The sequence below is a fragment of the Nipponia nippon genome, unplaced genomic scaffold (genome assembly GCF_047370975.1).
Source record: "Nipponia nippon isolate SJK-2023a ecotype South Korea unplaced genomic scaffold, ASM4737097v1 scaffold_3, whole genome shotgun sequence".
Classification (NCBI taxonomy): Eukaryota; Metazoa; Chordata; class Aves; order Pelecaniformes; family Threskiornithidae; genus Nipponia; species Nipponia nippon.
This window is the reverse complement of record NW_028262347.1, coordinates 34,503,020-34,522,040: the sequence shown is the minus strand read 5'-3', so window position 1 is coordinate 34,522,040 and position 19,021 is coordinate 34,503,020. Positions and strand designations below refer to the sequence as shown.

General features: G+C 40.7%; 1 protein-coding gene across 1 annotated transcript in view; it reads right to left on the bottom strand.

Annotated features, from left to right (window-relative positions):
- Positions 1 to 1,426: 1,426 nt before the first annotated feature.
- ANO6 (anoctamin 6) overlaps positions 1,427 to 19,021 on the bottom strand; it is a 79,957-nt gene continuing 62,362 nt past the window's right edge. The window contains exons 14-20 of the mRNA XM_087765569.1: positions 18,193 to 18,362; positions 17,525 to 17,622; positions 14,485 to 14,615; positions 13,498 to 13,703; positions 7,216 to 7,415; positions 6,647 to 6,752; positions 1,427 to 5,715 (exon numbers count right to left, since the gene is read on the bottom strand). Coding sequence (XP_087621695.1) covers positions 5,524 to 5,715; positions 6,647 to 6,752; positions 7,216 to 7,415; positions 13,498 to 13,703; positions 14,485 to 14,615; positions 17,525 to 17,622; positions 18,193 to 18,362 — 1,103 coding nt within the window. The 3' untranslated portion in view covers positions 1,427 to 5,523. The remainder of the gene's footprint in view (positions 5,716 to 6,646; positions 6,753 to 7,215; positions 7,416 to 13,497; positions 13,704 to 14,484; positions 14,616 to 17,524; positions 17,623 to 18,192; positions 18,363 to 19,021) is intronic.

The window sequence follows — 19,021 nt, the reverse complement described above, 5'->3', positions numbered from 1 at the left end:
AACGCAATAAAAATTGTAGAAAACCACTTTAAAAGGCTCTTGTTTTGATGCACTTCCAGCTTGTAAACAAAAAGCACTTTCTTCAACTTTCCTGGAAATAATTTGTTACTATTATCAGGTTTTTAAGATACAATATTTTTTTATGAGAAAAATATTGCCCCAAGGCTTGTGGAGGTTATTTATGACCAACTACGTACATACCTTTTCAGCGTTTTGTGTACCTGTTACTGATCCATGGTTGAGGTCCATATAAATGAAAATAAAAATAAAGCCTGCAGCCACCAGCACTGCTCTCCTGTATAGGAAACGCAGCCTTATTTAGTAGATTGGAAATGACAGGTGGGCATACCAGAGAAAAATCTAAACTTGGTGTGAATTGCTGATCCCTTTGCTGAACTCTCTGGCGATGTGCAAGGGGAGCGCAGGGAGGACGTGGGGTGTACCAGGTGGGGCAGAGCACAGCTTGTCTTCAGCTGGCACATACTGGGTACCCGAAATCAGTGCAATTCATCCGCTCTGTGACAGAAAGAATTAAAACTAAGCAGGCAACACCAGAAGTCATATGCTACTTTGGCTATTTGTGTATTAAGTAGAAAAATACTAAAGCCTGCTCTTTGAAGGGTTTTAAATGTATCAGTCAATTTAAAAACATATAGATTTGGCCTACGATGATACTAAATCCTTCTGCTTGTAGGAAAATAAGCCTTATTATGCTTCATCATGAAGTTCCTTTTGTTCTCCCTCTGACAAAGCCAAATTGATGCAAGAGCAGCAGAACAGCTTGGGTACTGGCACCTGTATGACACATAGCCCTTAGTCAGCAGAAAACAGGTTGGAAGTGGTGGTACCTCTGCTTCCAGAACTTCCATGAAGCTACACTTAAAGCAGATCTTGGGAATCCCTAAGGGGAAAAAAACCAGCACACCTCAATGCAAAGAAAGTTTGCATTTTACTGCATTTAAGATTACTCTCTAACCTTCCTGTTCTCAAAGTCTTAGAAAAGGATTTCCTCGAAGTAAAGAGGAAGAGTCAGAGCAGAAGCAGAAGAGAACGGATGGCTGGCTGGCTGGGTGGCAGGGAGAGACAGGGAGAGTGGACTGCCCGGAGGCGGGAGCATCACAGGCTCGATACAGATGAAGAAATAAATGATGACTCTGAAACGTAACACAGAGTTTATCATGATAGGAGTGAAAGGGTATAAAGACCTAAACTGTTTATTTGTATGAGAACATAATGGTCCTTGTCATCGACTCGGTGTTGAAAGGAATGACTTCCATCTAGAGGATGCAGAAAAAACAGGAGATAAATTTCAGTACTAGTAACAGTTTAATGGAAAAAGATTGAAAAAGAGGAGGAATATGGAAATTAGACAGAGGTGACACTCTAAGAATTTAAATGTGACATTTGGCAGCAGCAGTATCATTCATGGAAAAACAAACAATGCTAATCAACATCAGACATATTGTTATTTTAAAATAGACTTTATTTAATGACAATAAATATAAAGAAATCTTATTATTCAGAAACTAATAGCAAACATTCTTTGAAAAAATACAAAAAATACATTCTTAAATTCTGATTTTTATCAACATACACAGAGTCTAAAACAGTGGTGACCGTCTGTAATTTATGGTGCTTCTTAAGGCAATGAAATGGTCGCTGGTCCAAACTCACCTTGACTTCAACAAATCTGTACAAAGTAAGAGTCTGGCCTACATATAAAGTGTAAAAAAGAGTAAAATTGATTCATAGTTTAAAACAAATGTTACTTTTCCTTTCAAGCAGACCTTTAAATATTATTAAAGTGACCTAGCCTAAAAAAAAGGAAGTTACAAATACTTATATGTTGGCAACTGCCCCTCCAGCATTTTGTTCTGACGCCTGCACAGAGCTCCCTGTGTAGAAGCAGAGCACATTTCAGCAGCTGGAGGTAGAGGCTACAGACATTGCACAGATTAAGAGATCCAACTATTAAAATGCAATTATTAGGCACTCTGTTGGTTTTCCTCTTCTTTCTCTCTCATTCAGAACTGTGCTGTGAATAACACTGTGCGTATGGCAAACTGAACTGAATTCCTGATATAATGCCTTCTGAAATGAAATGTTACAGCTACATTAGCAGGGAGCATGGCACTTCAGAAGCAAATCACAAGAGCAAAAAGTTGATGTGACTAGCTGATGCCCACGCAGTACTCACTGCTCTCTTCAGCCTAGCTCTGGTTTTAGCTCTCCGGACTAAGTGCCTGTCAGAAACCATTAACTGCATATCTAAAACCTGCCTTCTGGTTCAGTTTACACCAAGAGAAATCCAGTCCATGTGCCCTGAGACCAGTCTGTGATGGGAAGCACTGCCCAGAAAGCGGCGACAAGTGGAAGACTAGTTTCAAAAGCACACTCTTGATCTGAACAAAAATGGTAATGTAGAAACACAGCCAAAGCTGATTAGGATTTTATTATGGGATGAGCCCAAGTCATAGATATACACGCTTTGCTGCTGTAGCATGTTTTTTTAAACCACTATTTTAAAGGCAGGAATATAAACTCCCGATGACACTGAGGGCAAACTCTTCCTTTAGGAAGTGCTGCCAACTGATGTCAAAAGTTGATGTAAAAACTGAGAGAGGCCACAGGAACCAAACCAAACGCGGAGCAGAAGACCAGGCACTCCTGAAAATCAGCCTTAAGCTCTGCCACTGCTCACAGTGTGACCCCAGGCAAGGCACTTAATTCCTTTTTTCCCTAGTCTCTTTACCTCTCAAAGGGGGCAATAAATTCTTCCTTAAGACCAAATAATTACCTGAAATGGTCCATTTTGAGCCGAATTTTTTTTCCTTTATTACAGGATGCCTCCTTGCCTGCCCCAGCCCTACAACACCGCACCTGAAAGAGTGTTTAAGGCACATTGGCACTGTAATCACTGATGGGGGCATGAAAATGGCATCTCAGCTGAACACAACTGCAGATGAGGAAGAGCCAGTTCAAAGGTAAAATCAAAAGCTCCAAGTCTGAAAGGAGCTGACTGGCCTTTCTAATTAAACTCATTTTGCACAGGGAAGTCCCGAGTACATCAATAAAATTGTTCCATGAAACAGTTTTTTTGGACAAAAATTTGTTTTAAACAGAAGTTTGGTATCCAGTGACAGGACCAGAGGCAATGAGTGCAAACTCAAACATAGGAGGTTCCCTCTGAACATCAAGAAACACTTTTTCACTGTGAGGGTGACCGAGCACAGGCACAGGTTGCCCAGGGAGGTTGTGGAGTCTCCATCCCTGGAGATATTCAAAAGCTGGCGGGACATGGTCCTGGGCAGGCTGCTCCAGGTGGCCTTGCTTGAACAGAGGTGTTGGACCAGGTGACTTCCAGAGGTGCTTTCCAAGCCCAACCATCCTGTGATCCAGGGAAAAGGTCAAACCAATATTGAGGGGATATATTTTGGTAAGAAATTCTGTCTTGTTTAGAAACTTCTGAGTGTTTGTCCATCCGCTCAATTTATATTTGCTTCCTGGTAAATTAAAGACTTGTCATGATTCTGATGAAACCAAAACAAATGGCAAAGGGTAGAATTCCCTGTGCAAAGAAGCACTGGTTCCATCGCTGCTCTGGCTGTCATTTATTGTCGCAGTCTATCTTGTTTTTCTGTCCTGTGTCTTTTTTTGTCTTCAGGTGGTATCTACACAAAGTTTTCTGGGCATTATAATAAGTAAGCTTCAGTCCTTCAGTGTCAGAAATGCAAGTGGTTCTCTGGAACCTGTGAGTTTCTTTCTTTCATCTTTCCTTGATTTTTGAACCCAGCTTTCCTGTCACCTTCTTCCACGCAATCACGCAAAGTCTGGCTGAGTGAAAGCTTGTGTATCATGACTGCTGAAAGGAGTCCTCCCCTCATGTGCCACCTCTTCTGGTTTAAATGTTGCCATTTCAAAGGATAGGCTTGAGGTACACAGCAGTCAGTATTGGGAAGTTTTGCTACAAAATTCAGACGTTTGGTTCCTTCTGATTATTAATGGGATAAAATACTTCTTATACATGCTACTTAGTTTCTGCAAATGAACTTCTAATATGTAAAAAGCTATATGAATAATCTGCCTAAAAGTTCTGCATATCTATTACATTTAAGAAGAGTAAAAAATTACAAATGCAACAGTAATCATCTGGTTTACAGAGCACAGGCATACTTTTGCTTTTTTAACAAGATTTTGGTTTTCAGATTTGTAGAAATTGGTCCACTAAAACTGTTAAAAGAGAAAGCAAATTAATAATCTGGAATATCATTGCTGCAGACACAAAGTGGAGCTCTACATACGTGCTTAATCTGTAATTCCCTAACTCCCAGTTTGCAACTGGAGCCAAAATAGCCAAGCAGATCTGCAGCCTAATTTGAAGATGACTGATGGCTCTAGCGCATGCATCCACACCTCTAACACCCTTCCTAGTTATCTAAAGCTTCATAACATGGTTAAGGCATATTAAATGGTTTATTCCAATCTCCAGTTTCAATAGATTCATGGTCTTGTCAGAATTCACTTTATCACGCAATGTTGTATCACAACAGGTCCATTGCTGCACATTCTTCCTATGTCGAAATCTATCAGGGAAGAGCACAGTGCCTCTGGTGTGGGAGAAATGCAAAAGACAGCCCTCCACAAATATTGATTTAGTACGTGAAAAGACTTTTAACAGTCATTACTGTTACAGGTAGGAGACCTTCAAGGCTATGGTCATTCAGAGCAGAATGGGCAAGTGAACTAATGAAAGTACATTGACTGGGGAAAGATAAAATGCCTGAGTTTCCTACTCACTGGAGTGCTGTAAAGTCAGTTTGTATGCATTGATTTCAAAGGCCATTCTCCTGTTTACACAGAGACTGATGAACAGGATGGGCTTACAGTCCTGCTGCTTCTTGTGATCCAACTCCATGATTAATTGAAATATCTTGTTATCCATTTAAGTCTCAGTATGCATAGCTAATTCAGTGTAGCACAACAGCGCTTAGTATGTCAATTCCAATGGCTTAACAACATGATTTTGCGTTGTATTTTCCTTCTCCTTCCTTCATATTTTGGCTTTTCCTCTTCATTTTATAGTTGGGGTTTGCATTAGCAAGTAATCAAAACTCCTTCAGAAGACGTGATGGTATTCTTACAACAAATCATTCTTGTCCTTAAGGTTTTATTCAAGTCAAACAAGAGACCTAATAGCTGATGCCTAAATAAAGTGGAAAGCACTCTATGTATTTGAGAATTAATCTGCATTGTCTTTTAAGATGATAAATAGTTTTTATCTTCACATGTTAAAAAAATATGTCCTACTAAAGCCGTTTAAAAAATTAATGACTCTTATCTGAGTAGCAGTGGTTGCATTTGTCCAAGGGAAACAGGTAAATGAGGAGGTAACAGTTGCAAGAAACAATGTTTAGTACAGGGAATTAATCCAAAGGGTTTGATTAGCTATTGGTAATATCTGGACAGGTATTAGTTGGCTAAATACTGTTATTCCATATAAAAAAGTACTTATTCAGCTTTAGGTCAGAAAGTGCTGTCTACTCCTTTGATAATTTTGGCTGCTATTTTCCCTATGGTTTTTTTCACAACTTTGAGATCGTTCTCATGCAAGAGTTTCTGTGTTAGGTACTTCTCTCGTTTGACCTTGCTCTTGGTCTGTTGTGACACATCCGGAATTACGTATGAAATAATGAACTTCACAAAGTATATGACATGCTGGGGAAGGTGAAAATGAAAAAATGTCAGTCAGGCTGAACAGGACATTGTTATTATAAACGAAATGTCACATTATCTCTGAAGACTCTGAGCTGGTTTTGTACCAGTATCTATCACAGTGGAACAGTATTTTAAAAAGCAGACATGACTAATGAATAGAATAACTGTCTGATAAACAAGAATTTCTGATTTTCTAATCCTGATTTTAACAAGGACTTCTTTGCCTGCTTTGGCAGAATCCTGGTACCCAGTGTTTCCCCCCTGCATGGAAATATTGGTTACAGTTTCTTTTAAAATTGTTTTAGAGTTGCTCAAATGACTCTGGGGAAATGGACTTTGCTACAGGAACGCTGATCTAACCAGTTGCATGTTTCTGATGACTTCAATAGTCCCTGGATCAGGCCCTAAGTACATTTTATAATGAAATAATACTTAATATTCCTCTCCCTTCATCTTGGACCAACTCCCATCTTTCATAAGCCCAGATTGTAGCTGCAGAGGAAGGAGCAATTGCTTTTTGATGCTCATCTAGAGACTCACCTCTCGCAGTGACTGTCTTTATACACTTCACTCTGCTACTGCACATGTATTATGTATATGTATTCATAAGGCTGTGCGCAAACTTCCTCTAAGTATATGTAAAAATATTTCTGGTGTAACTGTCCCTTCTATTTCTGATACTAAAAATAATTTTACAGTTCTTGGGAAAAGAAACTGCAAACATGTGGGGCAATCCTTTGCTGACGTCGTGACTTCAGAGACTTCTTTTTCTAATGGTGCTACACTTTATTTACATCTCCCAAGCTCTTGCCCATGCTAGCATACATCGCCAGCTCTGAGAGCTGTGCCTGAACAGAATGTTTTTGAAGGATTTTCTGCATGGAGGGAAGGGAAGTTTGAATAAGTAATGCTCAAAACCCCGTACACTTACCTCCATGACAATGATGAAAGCCAGCTTGGCTGCAATGACATGCCAATAGTATATGTTATGCTCATATTGGTGCTGGTGACCAGGAGGGTAGCGGAGATCCCGGTACCTGAAAGCAATGTGGGAAAGTCAGGAACTAGTCTCAGGCATCTCTGCAGTAAGGCACTGTGGCCAGAGGATGGAGCAAGACATGGCCCTGCTTAATGCAGCCAGGAACAGTTAGCTGCATGTAACCACAGTAATGGGTAAAATTCGTATCTGTAGAATAAGCTATATTTGGCTGAAATGTCTTTTTTTTTGCCACTGTATTAAGAATTACTTATAAAAATTTAAAGTGCTTCTTTTTTTGAAGACTATCAATTATGAGAAAAAGAAAAGAAAGTAAGAATTTTCTGAGTAGCACAAACTTAAGGGTGAATACTTCCACTCAGTTCTGCCATTCAAAATATGTTGGCTTTTATTGTGTTTTACCATTTCTTCCCGGATATTATGAACTGAATTAGATGATTTAGATATAAAAAAAATATATATTTATTCTTCTCATTGGAAAAGAATGGTTATTTGACACTTGCCTGCATGTTGTTTGGTTCCCAAACCAAGGGGAAAATGGCTTGCTTGCATTCTTGAAGTCTGATATATTGAAGACAGAAAGCGTACTGTTTATATACCCTTTCATAGTATGACTGCTGTGACTCCCATAAGGAGGGACCGAAAAGGACCAGTAATAAACCAGACGAGGAATCATGTCCGATGTAAAAGCAATTATCATAGCCTGCATTTCAGAAAAAGAAGACAAAAAAGCAGAGTAGCGTTTAAGAAATAACCCTTAATATGTATGGCTTTGCCATACACTTAGTATCTCAAAAGTTACAGTATGAGCTAAAAATAGAAAATATGTGCTTCTCCAGTCAGTGGTTCTCTCCGTAAATGAGCACGTAGTCACTCATGGGCATAAAACAATCTTTCTCTGGAATGTGCACTCCGTACGGTTTTTAAATTACTCTAGCTCTGCTGGATGCCTTAAAAAAGTTATACTATAATACAGTTTTTTCCTCATGAGCATGCAGTGGAGGTCAGCAGCCAAACTCACCTTAAAGTACTCTAAGTACTCTAGTAACCTTCAGCAAACGTGCTTGCTGTCAGATGTACTTATGAGATGCTTAAAGAAATTCTGCCTGATGAAACTCATGGAAACAACGGAAGAGTCCTTCAATAATAGAAAAGTAAATTCACCAGGAAGCCTGAGGTTTGAGTAAAAGAATGAAATAAATTATATATATAGCTGATCCATCTCTGACCCTAGAAACACCCCACTCTTTCTGAGGTGCTAGCCAGCCCAAATTCATCTTGGCCGCTGTTGCCTCATAAGTTTCAGTGTCAGTACATGTGGAAACTGCTCTTGATGCCAAGATAATTTTTTTAGTAGCAGCTGCATAGTGCTGTTTTACATATGACGTGACCATTTGTTTTTATCTTGCTCCCAAGAGAGTCCCTGTCCTACTCAATCTGCTAGTCACAAACTGGGTAGGAAATTGGATCCGTGGGTTTGTTGTGGGAAGTCTTTTCTAAACTCATGAACTTCCCAAAACATCTTATTCTGGAGGACAGGTTAGCTATGTTTAATCCAATCTCCTCCTCTGCTGTTGCAAATTCAAAAGGTTTCCCTCTGAGGAAGACTTTCCACTGGCAAGATCTGCAGCTGAGTGCCTAGCAAGAGGCTGCCCGGCCAGCTCATGACAACAGGCGTCTCTGGTGTCCAGCACCTAGGAAGGAGGGAGGAGCTGCACTCCAGGGCTGAAAGAGAAGTCTTTTGTCCCGTGGCAGGGGAAAAAAACACTTGACAATAAGGATGGAAAGAACCAGGGCAGAGACATGGAGGAGAAAGGTGTGAAGGAGGGATCTAATGGGACCAGGGGGAGGGAGGTTTAGGCAGAGATGCATAAAATGGGCAGAAAAAAGCCATAGGAAAGGTGCGGGACAGAGGAAGAGGCAAAGTTAAGCAGTAATGGGTAACAGAGGAGCATAAGAGCTCGCTAATATCTGTATTTTATTCCCCTTCATGCCAGTCTGCGATTCATGCAGTCTGTATTTCCTTATTTTCATGAGATGAGGCAAAAATTGTCCACCTTCGTGCAGCATTCCCAGCAAGACAGCCCCAACCTGAGAAGGTATTTGTAACAGTTGAAAAAAAGGGAAGGGGAGAGAGGAGAAAGGTGAAAGAAAATGCAGACACCTCTTCTACAGTTCCTCAAACAACACTTTGGTGGCAGTGCTAGCTAAAACAACCACCATCCCTCCTGCCTCTGCCCCAGCAGTCACTCATGCATTCATGCAGCTGTGCAGCAGATCAGATCATGGCACCAATCTGGCGGGGAATCCCAGCCGGATCCACTCCCTGATCTGATTCATCATGTGGTTGTCAAAGTGCTGGTGCCAGCACAACACAAGAGACAGCAACAAGGGGAAAAGACAGGAAAGGCAAGGGGCAAGGAGCTGAAAAGGGTGCAAGACCCACCACACCTCAAGTAGCACCACTGCCAAATGTTGAACACTATCCTAATGTCTTACCTTTTGAGTTAGCTTACTTTGAAGTACCTGAGAAGTCAAACTCTAGTTAAGCAAAAATTGCAGAAAAAAGACTTAAGATTGAGACCGTGGTCCAAAATCTATATTTGGTTCTCCAGAATATTGTTACAATTGAGTTCAGTTGAGAGAAAGTTAATTTGGTTTGATGAGAAAGAAGAGGGAGGCACCCTAAGACTAAAATAAACTCGTTTAAAATTTTCAAGGATAAGTTTTTTTCCGTACTGTACTCTCGCTTAAATCTAATGTAGTTGGCATGCACTTTTAAAAACTGTTTTTAAGCATTACATGCCAGTGTGCAATGAAGTGAAAATTATGTGTTGTTTATATTTACACGCAGAGTAGGTGTTTTTGGCTGACAAGAAATATATATTACTGTGTCTTGCAGTTGCAGGGAAAAGACCTCACCTAAATTACTCTGTTTTTAACTGAAGTACAAGCACAGAGTTTTAGTTAAATATAATTTCTTTCTGTTCATTAGCTCATCCAGTCAGACCACAAATGAACTAATAGCAACTGAACAGTAAGGTAAAAAATTCCCTTCTCCCTTTGGACCAAATGAGTTTGATGCTGCTTCTGTGTATCATTTAGAAAGATGCTAGAATATGTTATTTAGACAACTTAATATTTGCTCTTACTGAATTTTTTTGCAAGGCCCCAGGTCTCTCATCATTCTAAATCTGAACCCTGGCCCACTCTCCTCCCTCTCTCAGAATGATCTCCAGATGTGCTCCAGAGAGCTGCAAGGACAGAAATACGAAAGCTAATCCTACGGCATCCTCTCAAAGGAAAAACTTCTTTCCTCCTGACTTATGGGCTGCATTTCAGAGTATTGCACTGAGGACTACAAACAAATAGCACATTCTCTACTTCTGAAGCTTTACTGCAAACAGTTTTCCATTTATACCATAACTAATTAAAATCAGTCTTCAAATCAACAACAGATGCTTTGGTATCATGCAACAGCAAGTCCAGCGCCTAAGCAGCAAGTTGCAAAACCGATAGTTTTGTGCAAAAGTTGCTTGCAAGCTACTAGCAGGTGTTCCAAAGGTAATGCATGAAGGAGAAGATGATACACTACCCAAGTCTAATCAGCTGTAACAAGTCACACAGAAGAGAAGAAACAGTTTCTGTGTGCTAAGGAAAAATCAAGGAAGGGATGGTAAAGGAAAGACTGGTGGCCTATACTAGATCCTGGATGTCAAACAAGAAAAAAACATACTTAAAGGATGAAAACAGCATGTGATCTAGTGTATGGCTTTATAGCCCATACTTGATTAGCAAGAAATACTGATCTCTTTGAGGTCCTTACAACACCTGCAGCAGGGCCTTTTGAACATGACAGTCTCCGGTGCTGTGCCCCTCGCATGCTAACAGCCCCACCGATGTCAGTGGCAAAAATGCACTCCATTCACACTGACATTAACTCTGTCTAACATCTGAGACCTCCAGAAAGGGTGACTCTAACAGAAACATGCCTGCAGTTAACAGTCACACGAACATTGGGATTGAGTGCCTGTCAAGGAGGACAGAGTAAAACCAAGCTGTCAATATACTTTTGCACATTGAGGACTCCATGTTTTCAGCAATGCCTTGAGGAGTACAGCACATAGGGAGGAATTTGGAGTGAAAAAAGGTTGCAAAGCTCTGATTAGCCTCAGGTGAGTTGCAGATGGGTAGCGATAGACACTTAGAACTATTGCTGGCTCATTTTTCTGCAGAATCTAGAGCAGGGCATGAATACATTCCTAACAGAAGCCTACACGTCTGAGTCACTTTAAGGTCACCAAAGCCACTTTAACTCTGCCCTGAATATCATAAGGACTATGACTAAGGTGCTCGTAACAATGTTTTAAAGTAATCTTAAGATGTATATCCAACTTTTTATTTCATAGTGGTATTACCAGACCCAGCTGGATTGATTAGGAAAGACAGTTAGCTTATTCAATAGCATAACATATTTGTTTTTCTTCCAGGGCACCAGAAGCTTCTTTGCCTTTTATTTTACAAGTTTTGTAGCAGCATAGTTCAGAAAAGGATATTGATGCACCAATAATGTTACCTCTACTTTACTATAGCTCTGCTTCTTTGGGAATTTGCACTAACTCCATAATTTGCTGGGAGAGTTATCATTAACAATTTTTTTACACAGGCACTGAAACAAAAGAGCCCCAAAGTATCTCTGGTGCCACCTGACATTTCTAACAGTCTGAACATGTGTTACCAAAGTTGCATCATTTTTGGTTTAAATTTTAACACTAGATTTACTAGTAGGCCTTGGATGTTTCACATGCCTATGGAGCAGCTAGATTTATGTTTGGCTTGCCTCAGCAGAGCAGAGCGAAACAGCTGGAGCATATGCTTTAGCTTGTTGTCTGTCTCCCAGATTCTCTTGCAAATTTTCCATCTTCAAGTTCCCTTTTTTCTTCTGACATTTCTCTGTGCTTAATTCTCTGCCTTTATGTCCTCCTGAGTCTCCTCTCTACATTCTAGCTATGTTTAGCATACCTGTTGAATTGCCATAATGCAAAATAAAGTTCTGAAAAAGAATAATGGACATTTTGGGAGACCTTCAAATACCTGAAAATACATCTGGTAGCTGAGGCTGACGCATAAAATTTTCCTAATCACTGAAATCCACCCTGGACTCCTATTTCTATATGGTACCACCCCCAACCCCCAAAATAATGAAAACAAGCTACTGAGAAGATGATAACCCAATAGGCAGTCAGGTCGTGGAAGCTCATCTACCCATTCTTTGAAAATAGCCTCGTCCTTCTGGGTGCAAAACAAAGACTTTTAAAAGTGGAGGAAAAAAGAGAGAGCAATATGTAGGGACACTCATCTGGGTGTAGGAAGAGAAGGTGCATGTACCTGTCCCATTATTTCTGAAAAGCAGAACTCCTGGGGGTGAGACCCCAGACAAGCCAAGCACCTAATGACTATAGAAGGTGCCTGAGATACAGGAAAATAAGTTCATAATAAACCCTTATTTAAGTAAGCCCATATTTAAATAAGACCTTATTTAAATTTGAATTGTTCTTTTACTTGAAATAAGTCCCCTAACTATGTGGTTAGTATCTATGGTAGAGTGCTCAGCTCCATCTCCCCCCTCTTACCCACAGTCCACCATTCTCCAAACAGGCAGAGCCTCCTGTGAAAGCTTGGGCTAAGCCGAACTCTTGTCTTCAGACTCAACTGCTTTGTCCAGAAACTGAGCACAGTAAGGTACCACTACTGCAAGGATGAGGTCCTGGAGGAAGTGACTACCTTTAAGTGTGTCAGAAGAAATCCCTGATCTCACTGATAACAGCAGAAAATGGTGACCTTGTTGAAAAAGGCTATTAACCATGGACAGTCTGTGGGGTCACTGTCCCTGCAGAGGAAAGCAGTGGTCACTGCTCTTTTGGGAAAGGCCAGCAGTAGGAATTTTTTGAAAGGTAATACATATTAGCTACTGTTTAAGAATAAGCAATCAAATAATTCACAGTGGTAAAGTCCAATGGATTATTTTTCTCCCCACAATGCAGCTTATGTATAAGATCTTGGTGAATTAACAATATAGGAAATTTGAAAAGTCTGAATTTCATTGTTAGAAGTATATTTATCAGGAAAAAAAAAAGTTTTTCTAAATATTTTAAAGAAACTTGTTTAAAATTTAATTTTAAATCCAACTGAAAAAGATTAATTTGCAAATTCTCAGAAAATTCATTCTGATCTCAAAAGGTAAAAGTGCTGCAATTTTGAGCACACATTGTATTTTTAAGTACACAAGAAAGAAGCTGAATTTCTGTTTGAAGTGCAAAATTGCTTAAAGCCAAATTCAAATATGAAGGCATGACCATAAAAATTGTAACAATTAGAAGCAACAATCAATTATAACTTAGCTAAGCTGCAACCGAATTTTTTCAGAATTCATGCATTTAGCTGTAGGCTGTCCAAAAAGATCTCTGTACTATGTGCTATAATTTTAGGAACGATGCACTATAGTCTTTATATGTAACAGAGTTTTCTGAAGACTCTAGCGACTCTAAATAAAATTTCTTGTCTTTAGATATAATATTTTAGACAGTAGCCATATTCTGTTTCCAAAACATCTGGAAAGTAACTGAGAGCCTATTTCACAGGGGCTAAAGTCTTAAGAGACTGATGCTCGTAATGCATTTAGGATCATTTAAGTGCTACATTGCCACATACGGCATTCCCATGTTTGGTAGTAACACCTGCCGTGAAGGCATTTTACCTTTTGCAGTTGTTGGCCCAGTACTTACATTGGTGACCACCGCCAGAATGGCTATGCCTTGCATGATGGGCTGCCAGGCGCCGATGTCTTGTGCCTTCTGTGGAACCATGCGCCTGAACTGGGTCGTCAGCTTCCACGCATCCAACCGGATTTCCAACATGTTGTTGATAAGAGCCAGAAGAGGAGCCAGGGGGAACGACGCCACAAACAGAGTGACAAAGCCAAACTGTATAACTGTCAAAGGGAGAGGTTACATACATTGATGAGGCTTTCACTTACTGGAGATAAGCATATATGAGCACATATACTTTACATACTCCAACTGTGGGAGACAGAGACGAGAAAGAGTAGCTGAGTTCCTAGCAAGTCTTATGTACGGGAAGATAGGAGCACAACAGTACTAAAAAAACCTGCTAGGTGGAGGGACAGGAAAATGCTACAAGTCACAACACACCAAGAGGAACTATTCAGGGTATTTAAACATCCATTTCTTTCTTACATCTTCAACATGAAGACTTGGAAATCTAATGATTATCCATCTCAGTGCTGTGCTAGAAAGCCCAAACTGACTGATGTTATTGGTGTCTGGGTGCTGCCACAAGTACACTGGCAGTGCTGTGACAGAATGGATGGTGGCAACAAACCAGAGATCTGCCAGCTCCCAAGAGACCAGTGACAAGTACTGGTGACTGCAGATCCCTGGCAGAGCAGTCCAACTCAGGGCTCTGCTGTACAACACCAGAACATGGCCGTGGTCTGCCTTCTGGATGCATTTCTCAGGATAAGGCAAGGAAGCAGCAGTTCTCCTTGTACAATCACTGGCTGTTTCCTAGTTATAAATTGGATTGAGGCATAGCTGCTTAATAAAAGCTTGCAAAACTATCAAAACTTGTCTTGGAAAACATTCATGTCTCCTCTGTGTACAAACTTATTAAGCATTGCTTGTACGAAGATTTTCTTTAGAGCATGTTTGTATCCAGCAGTGATAGTGAATCCAAACTGAACTGCCGCTTACCCATTTCAAGATACTCATAAAACAGTCCAAGTTTTCCAATGGGCTGCAGGTGGTAGTCCTGTTCCCAGCGTGGAACAACTTTTTCTGATCTGGCAGCTGCGCAGTATCTTCCGATTAGATTCTTAACCCAACTATCAGCCAGGGAGAAAAAGACCACTATCATTGGTAAAATAACCTAAAAAGTTCAGTAAATGGAAAAAATTGACATTTGTGCTGTTATAGCTTTGAACAGTGGATTTAGTTATTCTTCAAACATAAGTATAATCTTCTGTTTCCTTATCCTGAAAGCAGTTATTTATAACCATAAATAAGAGTGTAAAAGGGAAATATATCAGAATCATAGTGATTTATACTTACAGTTGTAAGTATAAACTTGTACAGGTGAATGACCACATAAAATTCAAGGTAACAAAAAATCAAGTTAAATGTAGGCCTGTGGTTATACAGATTAATTCCTTCTGATCACAAAATTCACAGAATCATAGAATGGTTGAGGTTGGAAGGCACCTCTGGAGGTCATTTGGTCCAACCCCTCCTTGCACAGGCAGGGCCACCTAGAGCCGGTTGCCCAGGATCATGTCTAGACGGCTTTTGAATATCTCCAAGGATGGAGACTCCACAACCTCCCTGGGCAACCTGTGCCAGTGCTCGGTCACCCTCACAGTAAAAACATGTTTTCTTATGTTCAGAGGGAACCTCCCATGCCCATGCCCATTGCCTCTTGTCCTGTCACTGGTCATCAGTCACTGAGATTAGTCTGGCTCCCTCTTCTTTACTCTCGCCCTTCAGGTATTTGTACACATTAATGAGATCCCCCCTTAAGCCTTCTCTTCTCCAGGCTGAACAGTCCCAGCTCTCTCAGCCTCTCCTCATATGTGAGGTACTCCAGTCCATTAATCATCCTTGTGGCCCTTTGCTGGACTTTCTTCACTATGTCCATGTCTCTCTTATACTGGGGGGCCCAGAACTGGATACAGCACTCCAGGTGTGGCCTCCCCAGTGCTGACTAGAGGGGAAGGATCACCTCCCTCGACCTGCTGGCAACACTCCTCCTAATGCAGCTGAGGATACCATTAGCCTTCTTTGCCGCAAGGGCACGTTGTTGGCTCATGTTGAACTCGGTGTCCACCAGGATCCCCAGTCCCTTTTCTACCAGGCTGCTTTCCAGCTGGGTGGCCCCCAGCACATACTGGTGCATGGGGTTGTTCTTCCCCAGTTGCAGGACTTTGCACTTCCCCTTGTTGAATTCCATGAGGTTCTTGTCAGCCTATTTCTCCAGCCTGTCAAAGTCCCTCTGGGTGGTAGCACAACTCTCTGACTTACCAGTTTTGTGTCATCAGCAAACTTGCTGAGGGTACACTCTGTCCCCTCATCCAGATCATTAATGAAGATGTTAAACGGGAGGGGACCCAGTACTGACCCCTGGGGTACACGACTAGTGACTGGCCTCCAACTAGACTTCATGCCTCTGATCACCACCCTCTGGGCCTGGCCATTCAGCAAGTTTTCAGTCCACCTCACTGTCTGCTCATCCAGCCCATACTTCAACAGCTCCCCTATGAGGCTTTTATGGAAGACAGCGTCAACAGCCTTACTGAAATCCAGGTAGACAATATCCACTGCTTTCCTCTCATCTACTGAGCCAGTCATTTCATCACAGAAGGGCAGCAGGTTGGTCAACCATGACTTCCCCATGGTGAATCCATGCTGACTACTCCTAGTGTCTTTCTTGTCTTTTATGTGCCTGGAAATGGTTTCCAGGATTAGCTGCTCCTTCACCTTCCCAGGGATTGATGTGAGGTTGATCTTCTCATCTGAAAGGCTTGCATGAGAATTTAAGAAAACTGATCAATTTGTTGTAGCCATTTCAGCAGCCAAAGAACCATATTCAAAAAAAGGGAGGTGGGGGTGAATGTCTATCAACAGAGAAAAAAACCCAAATGACTCTCTTTATACTTGCAGAGATGCAGAATGAGAGAGCAAAGAACCAGATTCAGAAGTGATACCCAGCATTTCAACACCTAAATGTTACTTGGCACCCTGGGAAGTAAATTAAAAATTCTGGTCACATGAATATATTTCCTGTACACGGAAGGAGGAGTCAGTTGCCTATGGCTGGAGCTGACATCTGCAGGCATGCTCAGTCTAGGGACCCTTCCCCAGGTAAAAGAAGATCTTGAAAAGAAGGATGGGTCTACAGGTCCATCCTGCAACCAGCAGCATATATGGAGCATTGGGGTCTGGAGGAACTGTATCTCAGCAGAGCATCCTAGCCTTAACCCTACACAGTATTTACGACACGCTTTGAAGTGGGGTCACTGTGCAGCAAAGGAGCACAATTTGTGGGCTTGGAAGAACCACAGCCAGAGGGAATACAATGCTGTGAGCTGGTGCTTATGGCATTCAGGAGGGCATGAGCAAACTGGGAGTCCCCTACTCCAAGCAACATAACAGCCACTAATCAGCATAAAATAAAGAATAAGTCCTGGGAGAAGGAACAGAGTCCCAGATAGCATCTTAACCTAAATTAAATGGAGGGCATTCCTGGTTAGCACTTTGCTTATTGTTTACATTAAAACGTGACCTTCCAAAGATCTGCCCCACTGAAAGAGAACGTATAGGCACTATGAATGCCAAATATGACTGTAAAACTAAATGAGTTAAATTAGTAACTTATATATGATTTTTAAAAGCTCAGTGTATAACAATAAATCATTCCACTCAATATTGAGCAACAGTATTTAGTTTAATATTTTCAGAGCTTCTATTGCCTCAGTTTTAAGTATCCAACCTGAAACACATTGAGTCTGATTTGCAGAGGAAGGAAGCATTTCTGATTAGAACTAAAATCAGTCAGAACGACAGAGATAGGAGCTCGGAGCTACCAGACCGAAAACATCCAAACTGTCTAAAAAGGCCCCAAAAGACTAGTCTTATTCTTTTAGAATACAATACGTGCCTACCAAATGCCTGAACGCATCAAGCAAAAGCAGTATCTTTCAAATATGAAAGAGCAGATTACTTAATCATTTGAACTTACGGAAGAAGCACTTCTTGAATGTTGTTCCAGATTGCTTTACCTCCTACTATGATGGCAAGCTGAGTTGTGAGTTCGAGGAGACATCCGCCTGGATCACACTGAAGGTTGGGAGAGATATGAAAAATTTTTAAAGTTGGGTAACTTTTCAGGCACGAATGAAGCATTTAAAATAATGCATTCCTGTTTTATTATGATAACATTTCTTAAAGCAATGCAAGAAGACTATTTAGGCTAACTGTTCCAATAATGTATGCAAAAGCCAATTCCAGGTCATATGTGGTAGGTTGACAGGACACTAGTGAAAGAGTGAAATACCAGGTGAAGCCATGCAGCTTTGTACTGTGCTGTCACAAGGCGAGGGTCACCCAGCAGAATAGGAATGCTCCTACTGATGTTCTCCCCTTCCCCTCTGTGCTGATTCACAGGCTGTTGGACCATGGGAAAATAAGCCTTTCTGGGTATGCCTAGTACATTTCTAAGCCCAACTGATCTTGTGTCATATTCATTTATGCTAAGGGTTACTAAGGAGGCAATTGGCTTGGGAGGCAGTCACTTTTTGAACCCTCATGTTAAGTATGTACAACTATGTTACACACTCCTAACTGCAGCAGAATACCTGGACTAACGGCTCCTGCTGTTTAAAAGCAAACACTATCATACATTCTTACCTCTTCATTGCGATACCTTCCTAGCCAATAAACTGGATTTCCAGGGTAACCTACAAATTTACCCTTAAAGAAAGCTATGTAGAAGCATGAAGAATAGTAGTTGACAAACTGGAACAAGAACATCTTTGTGGTCAGACTGTTTTCGTAATCGGTCTGTGTCCTTGGAAGCTCTGCAATTGAAACAAAAAAAAAAAAAAAGAAAAAAAAAAGCTAACCTCCAAGTAACCTACAAGCTGCTTTAGAGCCTCACCTGGAAACGTATGTGTATGCCTTGTATTCCTTAATATGACCGAGAACATTATGAATTAGATTGTACATAATCCCCATGTATACTGCAACCATTATGCTAATTCTAAAACTATATGTGTTGTAAAAAGGACAGAACTTGTTCCCTGACAATAAAGAAAACGAATAAGCAAAAATTCCGAAAACTCAGGGAAAAAAAAGCACCCAAATCCAGCACACTCAGGAAAGATGCAAATGTAACACTTCGAACTGATGAAACAGTATTAAATGAAACTATATTAAAACACTGCACTACTTCACACATCTGAAGTAAAATAGCTACTTTAATGTTGATGGCTTGGATATAAAGAATAATAATATTTGTGACTGTTTATCTATTTAATAACATGGGAATGGTATCTAGCTTTGGAACAGTGACCTTATTTCATTTATTTACAAGAATATAGCTATTCTCCCCATAAACAAAAGCTAATGTAATTGAATGTGTTATGCATTACTGATCTGTTTTCATAACGCTTGGTTATTATAGTAATTTTATTTGCTTTGTCTGTTTCACAAGCACAAAACTGTAAACAATTGATCT